Here is a 22,026-nt window from a genome sequence, read left to right on the forward strand (position 1 = left end):
GTGGGAGGCCGCCTGCTGCAGTTTGCCCAGCGACCACTTTCAGTATCGGGCGTTGCCTTTTGGCCTGGCGACAGCACCGCGTGTGTTCACCAAGGTGATGGCGGTCATGGCGGCTTCTCTGCGGCTGCAGGGAGTCCGCATGTTGCCGTACTTGGACGACCTTCTCTTAGTGGCAGTATCGCCGGAGCTCCTTCTGCGTCACCTGAACCTGACCGTTGCCCTACTGCACAGGCACGGCTGGTTGATAAACTGGCAGAAGTCCACTCTAATCCCTTCTCAGCGGATTCTGCACCTCGGAGCCTTATTGGACTCGGGACAGCAAAGGATCTTTGTGACGGGGGAAAAGATCTCTGCCTTACAGTCGAGGGTACGCAGTTGTCTGCACAGCCGCCAGGTGTCTCTACACTCGGCAATGAGGTTACTGGGCTCCATGGTGTCGGTGTTCGACATGGTGGAATATGCCCAGTTTCACTCCAGACCTCTGCAGCACCTAATCCTGTCCAAATGGAACGGACTGCCTCAGTCTCTAAAATCCCAGACGATTGTGCTCACCCCGGAGGTTCGCCTGTCCCTTGCCTGGTGGTTGCAGACGACCCATCTCAACAAGGGTCGTCCGTTCTGGGTACCGAATTGGGTCCTGTTGACAACGGACGCCAGTCTTCGGGGCTGGGGAGCAGTTTCGGGTCCACACTTGTTCCAGGGCAGGTGGACTCCGGCAGAAGCAGAGCTTCCAATAAATATCTTGGAACTCTGAGCGGTTTTCAATGCTCTCCAGCAGGCACATCGGGTTCTGCAGGGTCGCCCAGTGCAGGTCCAGTCGGACAACGCTACCACCGTGGCCTACATAAACCGGCAAGGAGGAACCCGAAGTCGGGCGGCTCTCGTAGAGGTGTCTCGGATCCTGGTATGGGCGGAGCGCAATCTTCCGGCTATATCAGCTGTCTTCATCCCGGGAGTGCTAAATTGGGAGGCGGACTTTCTCAGTCGCCAGGACGTTCATCCGGGGGAATGGTCCCTGCACCCGGACGTTTTTCAACTGCTGGTGGTCAAGTGGGGTCTTCCAGAGATCGACCTCATGGCGTCCCGGCACAACAACAATTTGCCGGTGTACGGGTCTCGCACAAGAGACGAAAAGGCGTCTCTGGTGGATGCTCTGTCCGTCCGGTGGACGTTCCGGTTCGCTTACCTGTTTCCTCCGGTTTCCCTTCTTCCACGGGTAATCCGGAAATTCAAACAGGAAGGAGGGACGCTCCTGTTGATAGCTCCCGCGTGGCCCAGACGGCACTGGTTCTCAGACCTTCAGGGTCTGTCTGTGGACAGTCCTCTGCGGTTGCCGCTACGACCGGACCTTCTGTCGCAGGGTCCTTGTCTTCACCCGGACCTGACTCGGCTGTCTTTGACGGCGTGGCTGTTGAGACAGCCATGTTAAGGTCCAGGGGGTTTTCCAGCTCTGTAGTGCGTACCATGTTAAGAGCTCGGAAACCGTCTTCCGCGAGGATATACCATCGCGTGTGGCATACGTTCTTCCAGTGGTGTCGACCGAGAGGTTATGCACCGCGGGAGTTTCGTCTGTCTCGGATACTCGCCTTCCTACAAGCGGGACTAGACCATGGGCTTCGCCTTACTTCTTTGAAGCTACAGGTTTCGGCCCTGTCTGTCTGGTTTCACCGTAGGATTGCTACAATCCCTGATGTGCGCACCTTTATGCAGGGCGTTCTGCGAATTCAGCCGCCTTTTGTTCCACCTGTTGCGCCTTGGGACTTGACTGTGGTCCTGAGGGCTCTCCAGGGACCGCCGTTTGAACCACTGGGCTCAGTGGATCTTAAATGGCTAACAGCTAAGACTGTTTTCCTTCTGGCTATTGCTTCGGCCAGATGTGTTTCTGATTGAGGGGCTCTTTCTTGTAGACCCCCTTTCTTGATTTTTCATGGGGACAGGGCAGTGTTACGCACTCGTCCTGAATTTCTTCCCAAAGTTTCCCAGTTTCATGTTAACGAGGAAATAGTTGTTCCGGCTTTTAACTCACCTGGCCTTTCAGTGGGTGAGGCCACTTTGGATGTTGTGTGGGCCTTGAGGACTTATGTTGACCGCACTTCTTCGTTTAGGAAGTCGGACGCCTTGTTTGTTCTCTATGGCTTCCGTAAAAAGGGTTGGCCTGCTTCAAAGCAAACTTTGGCAGCCTGGATCCGTATGGCTATTTCTGAAGCTTATCTTCATGTAGGCCTGCCGGTTCCTCCTTCTGTGAAGGCTCATTCCACTAGGTCTGTGGGTCCTTCGTGGGCAGCTCGACGTGGTGCCTCTGCAGTCCAGATCTGCAAGTCTGCTACGTGGTCCTCTGTCCATACCTTCGTGAGGTATTACAGGTTTGACACCTTCGCCTCTCAGGATGCTTCCTTCGGGCGGCAGATTGTCCTTTCTGCACAGGAGCGTCCCCACCCTTAAAGGATACTGCTTTGGGACATCCCCAAGGTATCCTGTGGATACCCTATGGACCCTGAAGTAGAAAATATGATATGGTAAGAACTTACCTTTGTTATCTCTATTTTTACGAAGGACTCCCGCCCTGTCGCACCTGTGCTGCAGATGGGCTTTGCTCTGGTCACCGTTTTTTCCGTCTCCCTCTGGTGAGAATGTGATTCTTGTGTGTATCCAGATCTTTTTTTCTCTCTCTTCCTTCTCCTCCTCCGGCCTATGGCTTGGTACAAAACTGAGATGCCTTGGCTCGGGGGCGGGGTATAGGAGGGGGACCCTAGTGCATCCTGGGAGGCTGAGAGCTTAACTCTATGGTGCCCGATGACTGACGTCACACCTATACCCCAAGGTATCCTGTGGAACCCTATGGACTTCGTAGAAATAGAGATAACAAAGGTAAGTTCTTACCATATCTCATATTATCTTTGGGTTTTTCCTTTTAATTTTGGGCTGGTTGCACTATGGCTTTAGGGTACACGGGAACAGCTGCTTTGTTGGAAGGTTAGGTATAGCAGAATAGTTTATGGGGGATGGGGTTGTTTGGGGATCTAGGTATGCTGTAAGTCGGGGGTATGGTCGGTAGGGAGGAATGGGGGCTGGTTGTTTGATATTTGTTTTGGAAATAATGGCTAGTGTATGTTTTTTGTTCTTCTGTTGATTTCATATTTGCTTCCTACACGCTAGCTTTTCATAGTCTGGGTACACAGTGGAGCAGCTCGGATTGATGTTAGATGCTGGGGTAAAGATGTATTGTACTGACCATCTCTTTAGAGCTGGATTTTTCTACTTCAGGGTTGACCTTGGGGTATAGGTTGGGAACCAAATTCGGGCACCACGCTCCCAGGATGCACTGGGTCCACTCTCCCTATAACCCCACCTCCAAGCCAGAGGCACTTCAGTTTAAGTTGTAGCCCGGCCGGAGTCAGGTCACAGTTATCGCAGAGGGGACTGTTTAGCAGCCCCTAAGCTTATTTTTTTTTTTTCTAAGGACAAAGATTTTTCTTTTCACTTTGGACTTTTTAGAGCGGCAGCGTCGTACTGTCCATGGGAAGTTCAAGCTGCCGCTCCGTCACCCCGCCGGCGCTGAGACGCCAGTACAGATTTGGTGCGCCCAGGACTGCTGCCGGATCGACGGGGAGCAGGTAAGGTTGCGGATCACCGCTTGCGGTGATCCGCGCATTTAAAATGCAGTCCGATGCCTCTGGTTTCTGGGGACAGACCGGAGGCGCTGGCAGTAGCGGCGGGCTCCCCCTCCATAGAAGCAAACCCCGCGTGACCACTAGACTACCAGGGACTTCACGATCGGCGCTGGGAGCCGGCGTCCTGGGGGTTAATAGCCGGCCAGGGGAGGAAGCCTTCCCTGTTGCAGCGGCTCCTCCCCTCAGCTCAGCGCGCCTTTCAATACCTATAGTCTGGCGTCGCTGAGCTGCTTCCTCTGAGGTCTCCAGCGGCCATTTTCTTCTGTGGTGCAGCTGCAGAAATCTCCAAGGATAACAGTGGACCAAGTCCCCAGGCGTACATAGCCATTTGGGTGAGTGTACACAGCGCTATAGCCTTCACAGACACTGAATCTGGGCAGTGGAATGTAGCGACATTGTGTAGTATATTATGTCATGCTTATGTATGTACAGCAGCGGTTTTCAACCGGTGTGCCGCGGCCGGTTGTGAAGTGTGCCGCGGGGCTGTCAGAACCACCGGGCACATTTTACTGTACTTCAGCATCCCGGGCCGCTGAGCTCCTCTGGGAGACTTAGGCGCGACCGGGTAGTGACCTGCAAAGATGCGGCGGCGTGACATCACGGGTCACGCACGCCGAGTTTTCCAGTGCCCTCCAGCCCGCTCTGCCAGCCAACGCCCTGCGCCAATCAGCCAGCCCGCGCTCTGTCCAGGCAGGCTCTGCAGCCTGCCTGGAAGCCCGCCCGCCCGCACGCGATCCTGCTGCAGTGTGAGTGACAAGGGGGGAAGAAATGTGGGTTTTGTGGGGACCTGACATTTTTTTTCTTCTTCGTGGGTACCAGCCATAGTTTATTTTTTCGTGGGAACCAGTCATGTCATTTTTTTTTAGTGAGAACCAGCCATATGTTATCCAGCCATATATTTGCCTATTTAGTGGGGAACAATGTGTTTTGTTTTGTTTCTGTGGGGCCAGCCATAGGTTTCTTTTTCTGTAGGGAGCAATTCTGTGGGGCGCAATGTGGTATGGTTGTTTTTTTTTGTGGGGAGCAATGTGTGTTTTTTTTTTTTCTGTTAGGCCAGCCAATGGGATTGTTTTATTCTTGTGGGGGCCAATGTAGTGTGTTTTGTTCCTGTGGGAACTAATGTAGTGTGTTTTTTCATAGTCCGCGCACACCGCATCGCCGGATAGTGTACCTTGGCAATTTTAAAATCTTGTGTAGTGTGCCGCGAGTTAAAAAAGGTTGAAAATCACTGATGTACAGTGTATATATATGTCTGCATTGTATGTGACTTATGCTAGTGCTGACTGTCTGCTTTTTCTCTCACCTGTCAGTGTATATCTATCCCTTTTCTTTCTATCTGCCCTAATACAGGTGTACCTAGGGTGGTTCTGAGACCTCACATTTATATACTTGTCAATAATTGTGAGGTTTGTCACATACTGTTGCGTGCTGCACGTTGCCATATTTTAGGTGGAACTGTGTGTTGCATACACTGATAATGGGTCCCTGCGGCTGATCTTAGCATTAGTCAGGACCGGTATGGCGCTGCTTAATATTTCCGCCAAGATAGTTGGTCAGATATGTCTGACCAGGAGAGAGAGCGCAATACTGCACCCATTTTTGCTATCCTGCATGTCATGGACTGCAGGTATTAGTGCGGAGGATTTGACTCAGAAAGGGTTATGTATGCAGCGCCATCTGGTGCCGGGCCCCTTACATGACCCCCTTGGGCGGTTTGTTTTCTCAGGATCCTCTCCATTGCGGATCGCCGGGCGGGCCCCATTGTCGTAACTCACTTGGGGTTACTTCACCATACGGTCCTTCTCAACTCAGGGTATCTCGCAGTTTCTTGCACTTTACCCCTGTGTCACAGACTATTGCTCCCTGCCGGGGTTTTTCACAGTACATGAATTACCTCCGGTACCACACCGGTTTATCATTCCCCTTGCAGGGATTACCACAACAGCCACCCGGGTGGATGTCGTTTTCTAAGAAATACAAAATAGCGTGATATATGCCCTGTGGTTACTTCCCAGTTGGCTCTGCCGTGAACTGGATGATGTATTGGGCTCTTTCCCTCTTACATGGGGGTAGCCGATTTCAAGTATTATTATCTCTGCTTTGGGGCTGGTAGCCAGGTCCATTCTGGTTATAGAGAATGTTTATCCTGCACCTGTATCATACATTCTCCATTTCTGTCCAGCGGGTGGATCTCATGGCGGGAGTCTGGCTGTCGCCAGATACGAGGAGTCACAAAGGCCTTCTGTTTCCCATTCCCTGAGGGTCATCACAAGTTATAGTAATCACCTCCTGGGGTGGATTTGTATGTTAATCGTCTGATTACAGGCATTAATACGCCTCCCATTCCGGCCTGGACGGATTTTATGGATCTGTAGGTGGTAACTTTGAGTGAAATCAATATACTTGCTTGCAGGGGCTGTTGCCCGTCCTACCATGGCCATCGCATGGTTGGTTAATACTATCGCATACTGGGCTGATGCATTTGTAACGTTTTTCTCCTCCAACACGTCTGGGGTTCAAATGTCTTTTGCCGCTCACATAAAATATGCAGTTGTCATATGTGGGAATACCTACATTGGATGCCAGTCTTCTAACCACCTGGGTTTCGGCTGCGACTGTATCCGCCGCAATACACTATTTCGGCGCTCTGGGAAAGCAGAGGTGCAGGCACCATCTTTTTTTGGTCCTGACCTTGACAAGATTGTTGCATCATTGGCAGTATCACTAATGAGAAGATACCGTCTTTAGCTACTCCCACTACAATCGGACTAAATCTGTTAAGTCTTTTGGTCCTCAGGGTCAACCTTAACGAGGGCCACCATATCCAGTACGAGCAGACCTGGACATCCAGACGACCCTGCTTTTAAGCCTTAGGATAAACCTTCAACCTGACGGGGGATTCCAGAGTGAGATACCAACTTTCTCAGTTCACCCAGTGCTGGTGTCATGTCACCACGGATGCTTGGGTAGGAGTTGTAATCTCTCACGGGTACGGCCACTCATTGTGGTGTTACACGGGCCCTTCTTCAGACCCGATCAGGGCCTTACAAATCCAGAAAGCTATACAGTCTTTGCTGTAAGCAGAGCTATTTTGGCCAGCCTCACTATCTCAGCGAGGGACTGGTTGTTCTACATTCTTTCTGGGGCAGTGGCCAACTGGTCCTCATTTGCCTGTCCTCTGTCTCATATCCCTGAATCAGATTCTAAGGGTGCCTGGACTCAGGAGGAGTCCACCATGCTCCATCATCCGATGTTTGGAACCTGGGGACTTTATGCTATCTCTGCATATTCAGGACACGTACCTACGGGTACATATAGAGCCCTCTTATCAGCATGGGTTCAGGTTTGCAATTTTCGGGTTCTGCCGTTTGGGACTGTCCTCCGCCCCACCGGGGTTTACCTTACCTTTTGGAAGGGTGGAATATGCTCGGTTCCATTCCAGGCCTTGCCATAATTGGCTCCTCTCCAGAGGGAATAAGTTTTTTCCATCGGATCACTGTTCAAATAGTGATGCTCTCTTCGGAGGCGAGTCGGTCTGGCTATGGCCATCTAGTCCAGGGTATTCTTTGCTACGGACAGTGTCTGGTCCGCTTTCGTTTCGGGGCAGTTGGAAGTCTGTCGATTCCGCCCTGCCACTTAACTTGTTGGAACTTCAGGCTGTCTTGGGCCTTCACTCTGGCCTAACACACATTTCACGGTAAACCTGAAAAGGTTCAGTCCAACAGTGTCACAACAGTGGCTTCTATCTAGGCAACACTGGTCATTGGGTGGCACTGACAGGAATGTCACACATTCTGACAGTCCGAGGGTCTCCTCCCGGCCATCTCTGCAGTGTTCATTCCAGGAGCTCTCCATTGGGAAGCGGGCTTCCTCAGCCGTCCCGATATGCATCTCGGGGAATAGTCTCTTCTCCAAGAGAGGTTTCAACTCCTGGTGAGCAGAGGGGGCCTCCCTGAGGTGATCCTCATGGCCTTCTGACTCTTATCACACACTACCGATGTTACAGTCCAGCACTAGGGGTACTTAAGCAACAGTCAGTGACTCTTTGTCAGTGAAGTGGTCCTTCCACTTTGTGTTCCTGTGTCCTCCGGTCTCCCTTCTTCCTCGAGGTCTTCGGAAATTTAATTCGAGACGGAGGGGCTTTCCTTCTGGTGGCTCCAGATCGCCCCGAACGTCACTGGTACTTAAGATTTTCGGAGTCTCCCCATCGATGCTCCGTTCCTGCGGCTTCACTATCTGGACCTGTTGTCTCAGGGTCCTTGTTTTTCCCTGGACCTGGATCGTTTGTCTTTGACTGCCCCTACTGTGGTCCTAGGGCTTCCCTGGCTCTGTCATCATTGAAATGTTTAGGCCAGCTTTTGCTGGGATCTACCACAGACTGTGGCATACATAATTCTTATGGTATCATACCTGTCGCTACAGTCCTTCGGTGTTTAGGATTTTCAGAAGTTCTGGCATTCCTTCCAGCTGACTTGGGTCTCGCCTTCTGCCTGGTCTTTCTGAGAGTGCGGATCTCTGCACTGTCAGTAGGGTTCGGATGTGGAATTGCTCCACTCTCTGGTATCCGATCCATCCTTCAGGGTGTTTTCTGGATTATGCCTCCCTTTGTCTTCCCTAGGGGCTCCTTGGGACTTGGTAGTGGTTCTTCGTGCCCCCCGGGACCTTCATTTGAACCACTTTGATTGCTGTTACATGGTCTATAGCTTAGTCTCTCTCTCTCTTTTATGGCGTTTGCATCTGCCAGGAGAGTGTCTGAATTGGGAGCGTTCTCATGTGGCTCCCTTTTCTGGATAGTCCACCATGTCAGGGTTGTGAGTTGCACTCGCCCTATGTCTTTTCCTAAAGTGGTTTTTAAGTTCCATATTATTCTGGAACTTATGGTACTGACATTTCAGTCACCAGTCCGCTCGGCTGGTGTGGCCTCATTGACTGTGGTCCGGTCTCTCCGGATTTATGTCATCCGTTCAAGTTCCTTCAGGAAATCAGACTCCTTATTTGTGGTCTTTGGATTTCACAGGAAGGGGATGGCTGGCCAATAGACTGACTTTGGCTAGATGTCTTCGTATGACTATCTCAGGGGCCTACACATAGGATAGGTCTTTCTGTTTCTGTTGATGCTTATTCTACTCGAGCTGTGGGTGGCTCACTGTGGCGCCTCAGCTGTTCTGCCTTGCAAGGGTGAAAGTGAAGTGTAAAGTATAGTTGTGTAAAGATAAATCAATAAGTGTTAATAATGTTACCATTAACACTTATTGATTTATCTTTACACAACTATACTTTACACTTCACTTTCACCCTTTTTTCCATTATTCGTGTGATGCCCTGGGGATGGTCCTTTGCTGGATTCTTTTGGGGTTCCCTGCGTCTCGGACGTGAACCCCATAATGTTAGGGACGCTGGTATAGAGGAGCCTTGACGTTTGGCCCATGTTTATTCATATATTTGCAAATGTATGTAAACCAATACCTCTGAATTTCTATTATCATGTAGGATTCAAGTATTTTTGTTTTTGCTGCAGTGTGCTGGAGGGAAAATCCCTTTTTTTTTCTGTAGCTCAGTGTAAACCCCACCCTTTACGAGCACCTGTGCAATGTCATTAAGTTGATGTGAGCGACCACCATACTTTTTGTTTGCAACCCTGTGGACCCCCTATGGACCCTGAAGTAGAAAACAAGAGATGGTGAGAACTTACCTTTTTTATCTCTGTTTCTACAAAGTCCATAGGGTCCACAGGGCGCCCGCCCTGACGCACCTGGCTTCATATGGGCTGTGTTACTGGTCACCGGTTTCCCGTCGCCTTCTCTGTGAGTATGGTTGAGTGTTCCAGTCTTCTTTCTTTCCTCCTTTGGCTACTTACAAACTGAGGTGCCTCTGGCTTGGGGGTGGGGTTATAGGGAGAGTGACCCAGTGCATCCTGGGAGCTAAAAGCTCTAACTGTGTGGTGCCCGGATTTGGTTCCCAACCTATACCCTAAGGTCAACCCTGTGGACTTCGTAGAAACAGAGATAACAAAGGTAAGTTCTTACCATATCTCTTGTTATATCTGTCACAATGATCCCTACTATTCTCCTGGTTTCATGGTGTGTGGGCCTAGATGGTACCTTCAGGTATCCGCTTCACTACTGTTATCTGGGGTTTTAATATTTGTAAGTTATATGTAATGGGTGGGTTACTACTCGCCTGTTTTTTTCTTTGTGACATTATTGCTCCTGTTTCTATTTCCCCATGTTTCATCTAAATTGATATCTGGCCGTTATGCTCTGTTTTGAATTTCAGTTTATCCCTGAGTCGCTCGTTTTGTGTTCTATTTACTGTGTTTTGCTTTTGTCTGGCCTGTTACACTTATCCTTTTGGACTTGCATGTCTTTATATGTCGCAAAGTGTTGTGTGTTCATACTTCTGTTACAGGACATGGACCATGGGGGTCAATCCAATTACATACGATGTAAGCGGGTGTGAGTCATTGCGGCAACGGGTGCGCTTGATGGTAGTCCAAATTTGCTTAAAAGTGCTTGCAGCCCCATTTTGCACCGAGCAGAATTAAGAGAGTTCGGGCTTGGAGTAGGTTGCGAAAGGTGCAAGATGCAGAGCCATTGCCTGCGTTTTAACAGCAACTTGCATCCTTTGCGTAGAATTGGATTGACCTCCATGTCTCCCTAATATATTGCTTGTGGGTGTAAACATCAAAATCTATAACACAATTTAAATGTTTGTTTACATGTTAGCAAATGATAAACAATCTTCTAGTCCTTGCCAAGTCATAAAATCGAGCTAATCTAAAGGGGCTCATACATCTGCGACAGATTGCTCCAATTCCCTGTTCTGCTGATGCCGAGTGATCGAGGATATTCAAAATCATATTAAAAAAAAATAAATCTTGATTTGCCGATACCTGCCCGAAAATGGTTGGAATCGGCAAGTCTGGGATTTTTAACATGCTAAATTTCCCAGATCTGCCATTGGATCTCCAATCATCGATGTTTGCTGGTCGGCGTCTGCTGAACAGGGTATAGTGGTGCAGATGTATGGTGCCCATAATGTGACAGTGCATAAAAGATATATGTTCACAAAAATACTCAAAATGATAGCATTTTCAGCTCATTCTTCCAATTACAACATTGCTTCAGTCAATTGATTGTTTGTATTTCTGCACAGCTATCTTTAAGGTCCCACCACATCATTTCAGTGTGTTTAATGTGTTTTTATTTGTCCATTTCAAAACATTACTTTTTCAGCCATTACATTTTAGATTTGTTTGTGTGCTTCTGACCATTTGCTGTTGTATGATCCAGTTTCAGCCAAGTTTCAGTTTTCAAAGAAATGGCCTCTTTGTTTTCCTCTAGAATACCCTGCTGTAAAGAGGAATTTATGTTGGATATATTAAGTCCTGTGGCCACTAAACAATCTCAAATCATCACCACTCCACCGCTGTGCTTGACTGTTGGTATAGGTGATCCCCTGAGATTGCTCTTTGCCAAATTGGGGTTGTTTCCTTGCTTCCCTTCTGTGCAAGCCGTACTTGTTCAGTCTTTTTCTGATGACAGTCAAGAGCATTGACTGCTACAGTGTTGACAGAGGCATGTAGATTTTATAACTTGCTGAGGACTAGATAATTGCTCATCTCGACAAAGGTAGCTTGCATTTTCTAATAAAACCGTAGTAGAACTTCAACTATATGAGCTAATGTGTTTAAAGTTACATGGAAAAGTAAGAAATTAAGAAAATTTAGGAAAAGCATTCGATCCTCTGCCTCTGTCCTACAATAACAAGTTTTCTCTTAGGAGCCGCACTCCCGTGGCCATATCTCTCGGCCAGAAGCTCAGAGCTTGTCCCCGTATACCACAAGCGCAAACCGTGCTAAACTGCTGGCAAAGAACCGTCAGACGTTCCTTCTCCAGACGACCAAACTAACCCGTATTGCACGCCGCATGTGCAGAGATATATTGCAACCTAGAAGAGCTGCACGCCGGCCCTATGCCCCAATCAACTCGAACTCCATCAAGGCGGAATGTGAGTCATCTGGTAGAGAGTGGTAGATCTTTTTGTCTTTCAGTACAAGCTATCACAATATATGATTTATTCAATCTCCCATCAGGTTCTATTCGACTACCGAAGGCAGCTAAAGCTCCACTGAAGATCCTGCCCCTAGTGCGTCCTCCATTGGCTGCCATTGTGAAAGAGCTAGGTAAGGACTACAATTTTAGATCTAATTTGTAAACCTGCTACTGCGAAGTCTTTCTTTAGACTAACCTCTCACACCATTCTCCTAGCTGCTCAAGCACCCCTGAAGCCTAAGACTCCACGTGGGACAAAAACTCCAATAAACCGTAACCAGCTGACTCAAAGTCGAGGTCTTAGTGTGCTACCCACCAAGAGAGCATTTGAAGCCGTAAGTGATGCATAGATACCACTTGAATGTGGCTGCACTACAGCACTGGCCTCCAGGCCTAACATTTTCTTTAAATCCATAGTTTACACTTACAGAAAGTTTTGGATTTCCCCCCCCCCCCCCCACCACCTAAATTTATGAATTGGAAAGTAGGCACAACATATGACAGGCATACTTTTTTGTTTGCAGTCTTAATAGTTATTAGGCTATGAACAGGAGCTTTTGGACTTACGACAATAGACACTGGGGTGTACTCGGCATTCTCAGCTGTTAATTGGAGATGTCAGCTGGGGTTCCCTCTTGATTACTGAAAATCATCTGCTGGATATTCGCTTTTGGCAAACCTTAGGTATTAATACAAAATAAATCTCCAGCATACAAATTATGAATTTGGAATAAACACACAACCTATTTACAGATGTGTCCTCCTACACCTAGCCTCAATACGCCATTTGGTGTAAGAGAGCCACCAGGTCCCGTGCTACTCTGCTAGTGCTGAGCGTATGGAAAAATGCCATGGACGCTGCATCGTAGCTCTTCGTATTCATAGTCAGATGCACACAGATATACAAGTGTTGCATATCAAATTAATCCATGCAATCTCGTGTTGCTTAGTTGCATCGCATTGCAACTAAGATGCATTTTCAGGTGAAATAGACACGAGAGACGTTCGGCGTTGGCAGAGTCGCACAGGACCTGGCGCCGAGAGGGGCTTTTTGGTACGACTGCAGCAATAGTCTGAGGTCACATCATTATATGTTGTGTGCTTGAGAATTATGTATGCATTACCATTTGGTACAATACTGCTCATGCCACGTCAAGCACTGATCCAGTAACTCTTACTGCATTTCCTTGTGCTTTATCTTCTGTTCCTAATTGTTTTATAATATTGTCAACTTTTTATTTTTTTAAATATATACATATACATAAGTTCTTAGAAACAAACCTTGTTTTCAGGTATCCGGAGTGGGGGTAGTTCCTCCGTTCTCCGCCAATGGCCGCTCCTTCTCTGGTGTCCGTTCTAGCTCTCAACCCAATGTCAAGAGGCAGAAACTCAACCTTGCAGATGCCCCTAATCCTGTAGTGTTTGTGGCTACTAAAGACACAAGGTAACTAAAAGCCCACCCTTTAACTGTTGTCCAATTGTAAGAGTTCCTGTCTCTGTAAAAGCCTATTGCTAATCACAATGGAAGGGGGATTCTATATAGTGTCCACTGTTACAGTACTATTGTTAACCCTTCCCCCTCCTTTCCATATTCTTAAATCTAGCATCAGACTGAAACTTTTCACGTAGCAACATAACTCTTTCCATTCTGTGTTCACTGCCTATTGTCAAAGTCATTTTGTGTTTTTTTTTTTTATTTGTTTTTTAACAGATGTTTAAGGAAATCCCTATCACACATGGAGATGCGCCGAGCTGCTCGACGTCCCAATCAGCCACTGAAATTGAAGCTACCACTGCCCCCAAGACCACCTGGCCTTCTGCCCTCCCTTACTACACCCCATCCTGCCAGTACAAGTGAACCCATCGTTTTGGAAGACTAAGGAACTGAAAAACAGCCATGTCTATATAGAGAAATTTGTGTCCTTTGACCTTCCTTGCTAGTACTGCTCATCCGGTACTTTATACCTGTTTGAGGGGAGAGGGACCCTGAATTAAGACACCCCCACCCCAATACTCCAATTCAGAACTCCTGATCTACCCCAACTTAGCAGCGATAGGGGCTCGTTTTTGCTCTTTCGCTTCCCCTTACAGTTTTACCCATAACTTTTTATTTTAATATATATTTTTCTTCATATAGCTCCCTTACCCAATTGTTGGGAAATTCTCTTGATCCCAGCTGATGTCCACAATGGGTTTTTTTTTTTTTTCTTGTGTTCTTTTTTTTTTTTTTTTGCTTTTTTTTGTACAATGAAACAATTTGAGGTCCACCAGTAAAATAAGAAAAGAGAAAAGGTGTACTGGCTTTCTGGGGTAGATAAGACATGTGAACATGACTTGGGTTGTGTGTTTAATATAGACTATCATCGTTCTATGGTACAATGTTATGTGGAATTAGACGACAGTATATGATCAAGGGTGGCTGAGATGGCGGGTGGTGGCGATGACTGCATTACATTCTGCACTGCAAAAGTACTACTTATTATTGACGGCCACTAAATCTAGTACATTTATTTTTTTTTAAATACACTGAAAGGGGACTATGTACAAGATACAGTGGGTAAAATAACACATCAACATTTTTCTCAGTAAATATATTTGTAATGGGGCTATTGTAATGATGTCAGCAACAATCCATGCAATCCACACATGCAAAGAAATGAAACCATAGATGTCCATAAATTAAGTTCTGTGTAATAAGGTGAAATGACACGGAAAAGTATTGAACACATGAAGATAGGGAGGTGCAAAAAGGCATGAAAAGCCAAGACACCAGCTGAAATCTATCAGTAATTAGAAAGCAATCCTGCCCCTTGTCAGTGCCAGTTAATATAAGCTGGTTCAGTCCCAACTGATGGCCTATAAAAAGGTGTCTCATTACCAAGGTGTTGCACAAGAAATATCTCATGATGGGTAAAAGCAAAGAGCGCTCTCAAGACCTTCGCAACTTTATTGTTGCAAAACATACTGATGGCATTGGTTACAGAAGGATTTCTACACTTCTGAATGTTCCAGTGAGCACTATTGGGGCCATAATCTGGAAATGGAAAGAACATTTCAGAAAAAATCAGCAATGACCAGGTGCTGCTCCTCGCAAGATTTCTGATAGAGGAGTGAAAAGAATTATCAGAAAAGTTGTCCAAGAGCCAAGGACCACTTGTGGAGAGCTACCAAAAGACCTGGAATTGGCAGGTACAATTGTTTCCAAGAAAACCATAAGTGATGCACTCAACCGCCATGGCCTGTATGCACGCGGACCACTCAAGACTCCATTGCTGAAGAAAACGCAGGTTGAAGCTCGTTTAAAGTTTGCTGCACAACATTTGGACAAGCGTGTGAAATACTGGGAGAATATAGTCTGGTCAGATGAGACCAAAATTGAACTCTTTGGATGCAATAATACACACCATGTTTGGAGGAGAAATGGCACTGCACATCACCCCAAAAACACCATACCAACAGTGTAGTTTGGAGGTGGGAAGATCATGGCGTGGGGCAGTTTTTCCGCATACGGTACTGGCATACTTCATATACTTGAAGGATGAATGAAAATGTACCGAGACATTCTTCATAAAAATATCCTCTCTACCGGGATGCTGAAGATGAACGAGGGTGGACATTTCAGCAAGACAATGATCCCAAACACACAGCCAAGGACACTCTCAATTGGTTTCAGAGAGAGAATATAAAGCTGCTAGAATGACCCAGCCAATCGCCTGACTTGAATCCAATTGAAAATCTATGGAAAGAACTAAAGATCAGAGGCCCTGATTCAGAGCCAGACGCTCTGACAGAGCGCTCGCTCTGAATCAGGGCCATCCTTCTTGATTTTTAGAGCGGCCTCCTGGCCGCTTGTATAGCTGTGGGTGACCACCCAGAGCTATAGCGAGCGGCCAAGAAGATGGTCGCGATGGTCAAGACCAACGGGCTTGCAACGAGACCCTTGTGGTAGGGTCTCGTTGCCGCAAACCCTGGAGTGCTTTTGGCTCAAACAGAGCCGAAAGCATTCCCACTGACATCACTTGTCAGTGAGGCCGGCCCCAGACTGTAGGCGTTCCCATGGGAATGCCTCAGTCTGGGCAGGCACGCCCACCAAAGGGGTCGTGCTGTCACTCAACATCGACAGCACGCCCCTTTTGGTACGAGACCCGGAGCGACTGTTTGCCCGTCGCTATCCGGGTCTCGCGCATGCGCATTGGGCCACCATTGTCTGAATCAGGCCCAGAGTTCATAGAAGAGGCCCACGGAACCTTCAAGATTTGAAGACTCTGGAAGAATGAGCCAAAATCAGACCTGAGCAATGCATGCGACTAGTTTCTCCATACAGGAGGCATCTTGAAGCTGTCATTACCAACAAAGGCTTTTGTACGAAGTATTAAATAAATTTCAGTAAGCGTGTTCAATACTTTCCCTGTGTTATTTCACATTATTACACATAACTTAATTTATGGACATCTATGGTTTGATTTCTTTGCATGTGTGGATTGTATGGGTTGTTGCTGCTGACAATTTCATTACAATAGCCCCATTACATATATATTTACTGAGAAATATGTTGATGTGTTCAATACTTATTTTACCTGCTGTATACATTAATACAAATTTTTTTACAATTAATGCCCCTGAATTATTATCTGTTTATTAACAATGATTTGATTGCAAAATGCAATTGAATTGTCTTTTTGTAAACAAGGCAAAAGTGTCTCTTGACATCCTCTAGCTGAAGTACTTCTGCAGTAGCTCTTTTCTTGTCTCCTGAGCTTGCTGGTTGCCCTCTTTCCCAGCCTCTCCCTCACTTCCCTCCTCTCTTTCGTCCACGGGTACCTCCAGGCCACGACTTAATGCCATATTGTGTAGGACGCAGCAGGCTACAAATATTTGACTGACTTTGAGAGGGCTGTATTGAAGAGATCCTCCTCGCCGACTTAGGCAACGGAACCTTGATTTGAGACAGCAGAACGCATGGGACACAACATTTAGGGCTGCGGCATGAGATGAATTGTACTGCGACTCTGCTGGAGACTGAGGGTCTTCTATTGGGGTCATTAGCCAGGGCTTCTGGATGTAACAACGCCCTCCTGCGAGGCAAGGAACAGGAGAGGGGCAGAGTGAGGAAATGGAAAGGATGGAAGTGGGTTACACTTTACAGAAGGTTTTGAGATCTATGATTGAGTGTTTATTTTCCTTTTTATCCTGGGTTTATTACTAGACTATGGGGAAGGGCTCTAGATAGCACCTTTCATTATTATTAGGGTGTGCAATCATGCTGAGAGTTTAAAGTAAATACACAAGAAAAGAAATTGCAAATGCACTATGCGATCATTATTCAAATGTATGTATATCGTTGGCCAATGATACGGGCCTGCCAACCAGCGTCAAGGTCACCTCGTTGAGCATGTCCCTAACACTCTGAGGTTTGCATCTGGGGTGCAGGGCACCCCAAAAGACAGCCCATCCAAATACCTCCCCAGGGCATAAAACGAAAAAAAGAGTGACAGTGAAGTGTTCTAAAGTATCAGGTGTTTGAAATAGTAATAAAGGTAAAGACTTAAAAGGGGGAGGTCTTTGGCTGGGCTGTCTTTTGGGGTGCCCTGCGCCCCAGATGCGAACCCCAGTGTTGGGGACCTGCTCGACGAGGTGACCTTGATGCTGGTGGGCAGGCCCGTATCATTGGCCAGCGATATGCTAACTACCTCTGATATGAGATGCACTATGCGATCATTATTGTAATTGTATCTGCAATTGCTTTTCTTGTGTATATTTATTACTAGCAACAAAAAGTATATTGTATTTTTTTTTTTTTTTAAAGTACATTTTTTTCATTGTTCCAGAACACAATTAGATTATCCTAAATAATGCACACTTACTCTGCAAGCAATAATTTTATCTCATGCTTCTAATATTTTGTAACATGCCATCAAAAATGTATTGTGTACTTGACCTTCCTCTTACAATGACAACAATGTGATCTCTCACAGCTCCTCTTTACGCAATATGCTTACCGACTAGCCAGAATTCTTTCTCTTGATTCTGGAACATGTGCCCCAAGCTTGACTGTTCTAAAATGTCCTCCTCCGATATAGAACCTGGATATTCTGATACTATCTGTGTCAGCGTCCCTCTAGCATCACAGACAGCCTGCATGTGCATGGAATGGTAACTCCAGCGGTTGCGATACTGACTTTCATGATCTGACGGGGGCTTTAGTGCCACGTGAGTACAGCCAACAGCCCCCACTGTGCCAGGGAAACCATGAATTCTCTGAAAATCACGTGCAGCTGCCTTATGCTGTATGTGGCCTCTTGGAAATTGAATGAATCTATGTGCCCGACGTACAATGGCTTCAGTGACTTGTGTCACACAACGGGACATACTCGCTTGGCTGATCCCTGCTGCATCACCTGCTGGTGTTTGGAATGTACCAGATGTGTAAAAGTCCAGAGCAGCTGTCACTTTGACATACACAGGTAGGGCATGTGAGCGTCCAGTGGAGGGCTGCAGGTCGCGCTCTAGCAAGTGACATAAATCACGGATGAGTGCTGGGTGAAGACGGTAACGCTGTATAACAACGTCCTCAGGTAAGTTCAAGAACTGTGTGCGGACACGGAAAACACGTTCCTGAGGTGGCCGCCGTCGCCGACGAACATGAGCACGTTGGGCTAGTAGTATAAGAGCCATATGTCTGCCACAATGTGGACGCCAGCATGACAGCCAGTGGACCTAACAAGAAACAATGTCACACTTAAAAAGCTTAGACTGAAATTTCTGTATCTAAAGCTGCACCCAGATAGCCTTATGTTTTATTAATTGAAGCACAGACCCTAATGATGATTTGTCAGGGGCAGATAAATTATATATAAAACTTTATTTTTTAAACCCTATTCAACAATGCACTAATTACATAAATGATAATAAGGGACCACTTTTGTAGACCTAGTCTAGTTAGAAATGGACTAGCATTGTAACAAAGTGATCACAAATTATGTATCCCTGTGAGTCAAATTTTAAATGGATAGCATTTTATTACAAAATTAGGGTTTGGTATATTAAGTAGATGGTGACAATGTATTAGCAGTCCATTTCTCAGGTATCCCTAACGCTAAGTTGACATTTTGTCCACATGTATACATAGTGAGCGTCAACATTTTGACTGCATGCAATATAGTTCCATGTACTGTCCGTCCTCTATACGAGGCCGGGCCAACCTGTGGCTCTCCAGCTGTTGTGAAACTACAAGTCCCAGCATGCCCTGCTACAGTTTTGCTATTAGGGAATGCTAAAACTGTTGCAAGGCATGCTGGGACTTGTAGTTTCACAACAGCTGGAGAGCCACAGGTTGGCCAGGCCTGCTCTATACCATAACATCATTGTTATTACCACACAACATAACCACTATGTATATACGCAATGCAAGTATACATTACACTCTATTGGGACGAAATCTGAGTGGGATGCCAAGTGGTTGTATTTGCGGGAAACCAGATTTACTACCTTATGCTATTGTGAGTATCCATATGGCTTCAAGAGGGAAAAACAGTGGCTGCTTTATCTGTCCACAGTCGCCATTACTTGTAGCTGCCCTATGAAGGGTGCAAAAAATCCATCAGCCACAGGCCTCACAGTTTGCACACACAGACATAAAGTTACATGCCCACAACCCTCCCATGAGATGGATCTCTTGCGACTGCAGTATTGCTGGCCAAGATATGTCCGACCCTGGCCCTACTGCACTATTAGCACCATAAATATACCCAGGGTTCTCAGTCTGATTGCTACTGTGAGTGCTGAAACACTAAACTGAAGTAGGTGAAAAATTAGTATGTGCTGCAACCTTAAAGCTGCATACACACACAACGATGTTAGTAACTAACTATTTTCGTCCAGATTTTCCCTTGAAAAAGTGAACGAAAATAGTTTATAAAAATCGTTGGTTACTAAATTAATGAACGATTTTCATGAACGATGAAGGATTTTTTTAATCATGCATACAGTGAATGGACAACATGAACAATTTTCTGAACGAAAATAGTTTGTTGGACAGTCAGAATGGACAATGAACTCCAAACGTGAACGCGCATGAACGATTATCATCACCTTAAAAAGATTAACGATTTTTATGAACGATTTAACGATAACGACGCCGTTTTAGTTAAATCGTTCAAAAATTTGTTATGTGTGTACGCACCTTAAGACACACGTAAAGATTATCTGTTAAACCAACCAACTAGTTAATTGTTTGGAATGAAAATCTGGTAAGGTATGAAAGCAAAAGACAATCAGCAATTAGCTCCCAAACGCTGGAAATGGACAAAAACTGTTGTTTGAACAAATTGCTTTAGCTCAAACATTTAACAAACTTGTCTGAACGACCATTTTCATCTGTTTTCTGGCATTTAGGAGCAAATTGCTGATTGTCAGTTACTCCAATACATTACCAGATTTTCATTCCAACCAATCAACTAGTTGTTTGGTTTGACAGATAATCTTTACGTGTGTATGCAACTTTACCCACAAGGCTTAATCGCAGAGGTTCCCAAATGTGGTCCTCAAGGCACCCCAACAGTTCAGATTTTTGAGATATCCATGATTGAGCACAGGTGATTGAATCAAATCGATGTGGTTACTAATACCCCTTTTACACCAGAGCAAAAACCTGGGTCTACCTGGGTCGCAGCTCAGTGTAAAAGGGTCCCTGAAAAATAACCTGGGTCAAGTGACCCTGCAATCCAACCCAGGTAGCTACCAGGGTTGGACCCAGGTAATGGTGCAGTGTAAACGGTGCAACCCGGGTTATCTGACCTGGATCATGCCTAAAATGAGCGGATTGGTGGTTGTGGAGCATTCACCTCCCACTTTTTATGACCTCACAGGTTTAGCAGGGCAGACCTGAGTTCAGTGTGAACAGGGCTGACCTGGGAGTAACCCAGATCAAAGGTGCAGTGTAAATGGGTCTGACCAGGGTTGGAACCATGTCCAAAAACCCAGGTCGGACCTGGGTTTTTGGTGGAAAAGAGGTATAATTAAGTCACCTGTGGTCAATCATTCTTAAAACCTGGACTGTTGGGGTGCTTTGAGGACCGAGGGGGAGATGTATGAAGCGCACGTTATGTGCGCTGATACCACTTCTCCCTGATGTATGATCGGGGTTTGGGCGGTAAAGCCCCTGTCATTATTGGCACCACTATCTACAAGATAGCAGTGCCGTTAGCCTGGGCCATGTATGAATGGGTCAGATCGCCTGACCGGCCCACTGTCGCTATCAACAGCTACAGCCTGGCGCTGCCCTATCCCCACAGCAGGGACAGCGCTGTCCCTGCTGCCGGCTCCAGGCTGTGCGCGAAGCTCTCGCAATACTTGCGAGATCCCGCGCATGCTCACTGGAGCCGGCTGGGCACTAGGCTGATGCGCTGTGGTCTCTAGTGGGTAGCGCCAGAAGGGGGAGTTAACGCTCCCCATCTCCGGCCCATGAGATGTTCATACATCTCATCGGTAGTGCTTCCTGCTTTGACTCTGTAAAGAGGCGAAGCGGGAAGCGTTATAGCAATAATTATAATATATCTACCCCTGAATTTGGAAACCTCTGGCTTAATGAAAGGATAATAATAATACTTTACTAAGCATGTGGTACATAAAAAGGGTTTTGACGTTATGAGCTGAGGATGAGGGATGTTGGGAAACTGAGTGTGCTACTGATACAAAATAAAACGAACAAATTGAGCTAAAAATAATTGTATTTATACAGCGCTTTTCTCTAATTATTATTATTATTATCCTTTATATGGCGCCACAAAGGTTCCGCAGCGCCTTACACAGTACATAAATGAGCACACAAGAAAAACAGTTAATAGTAATACAAAACAATGCAGGACAAGGACAAGGTTATAAACTCAGCTGCAAAACACAAGCAGCAGGACATGAGCAACCAGGTGGTAGGTGCCATTGTAGGGAGTTAGGAGTAAATTATACTATAAGTAGGGGGAGGAGAAGCACGTGAGGATGAGGGCCCTGCTCGTGAGAGCTTACATTCTAAAGGAGAAGGGCAGACAGACAGGGGCGACACAGAGGGGTAGACTAATAGAACTAAAGGCAATTTACATTTGAACAATACACTACAGGGATGGTGAGGCAGCTGACTCAGGCCCACTACAATAGTTACAGTGAGGAATATACAACATACAAGATGGGAAATAGCTGGTGTACAGTACAATTGGGATGCAGGGGCCCCTTAAGTAAGATACTGGGTTGGGCACCCCACAAACATTTGGGAAAAATAAACCCCTGTATCAGACAGAAGACTGGTTACA

The 22,026-nt window shown here is 46.5% G+C and overlaps 1 protein-coding gene across 2 annotated transcripts in view; it reads left to right on the forward strand.

The window, feature by feature from the left end:
• Positions 1–14,016, forward strand: part of MTA2 (metastasis associated 1 family member 2) — a 33,315-nt gene extending 19,299 nt beyond the window's left edge. The window contains exons 14-18 of one of the 2 annotated variants that reach the window (XM_088468391.1): positions 11,453–11,681; positions 11,767–11,856; positions 11,942–12,060; positions 13,018–13,169; positions 13,437–14,016. In XM_088468391.1, coding sequence (XP_088324517.1) covers positions 11,453–11,681; positions 11,767–11,856; positions 11,942–12,060; positions 13,018–13,169; positions 13,437–13,605 — 759 coding nt within the window. In that variant the 3' untranslated portion in view covers positions 13,606–14,016. The remainder of the gene's footprint in view (positions 1–11,452; positions 11,682–11,766; positions 11,857–11,941; positions 12,061–13,017; positions 13,170–13,436) is intronic. The other variant, XM_088468392.1, reaches the window with a different exon arrangement.
• The last annotated feature ends 8,010 nt before the right edge of the window (positions 14,017–22,026 follow it).

This window comes from Taudactylus pleione, unplaced genomic scaffold (genome assembly GCF_031769625.1).
Source record: "Taudactylus pleione unplaced genomic scaffold, aTauple2 ptg000085l, whole genome shotgun sequence".
Taxonomy (NCBI): Eukaryota; Metazoa; Chordata; class Amphibia; order Anura; family Myobatrachidae; genus Taudactylus; species Taudactylus pleione.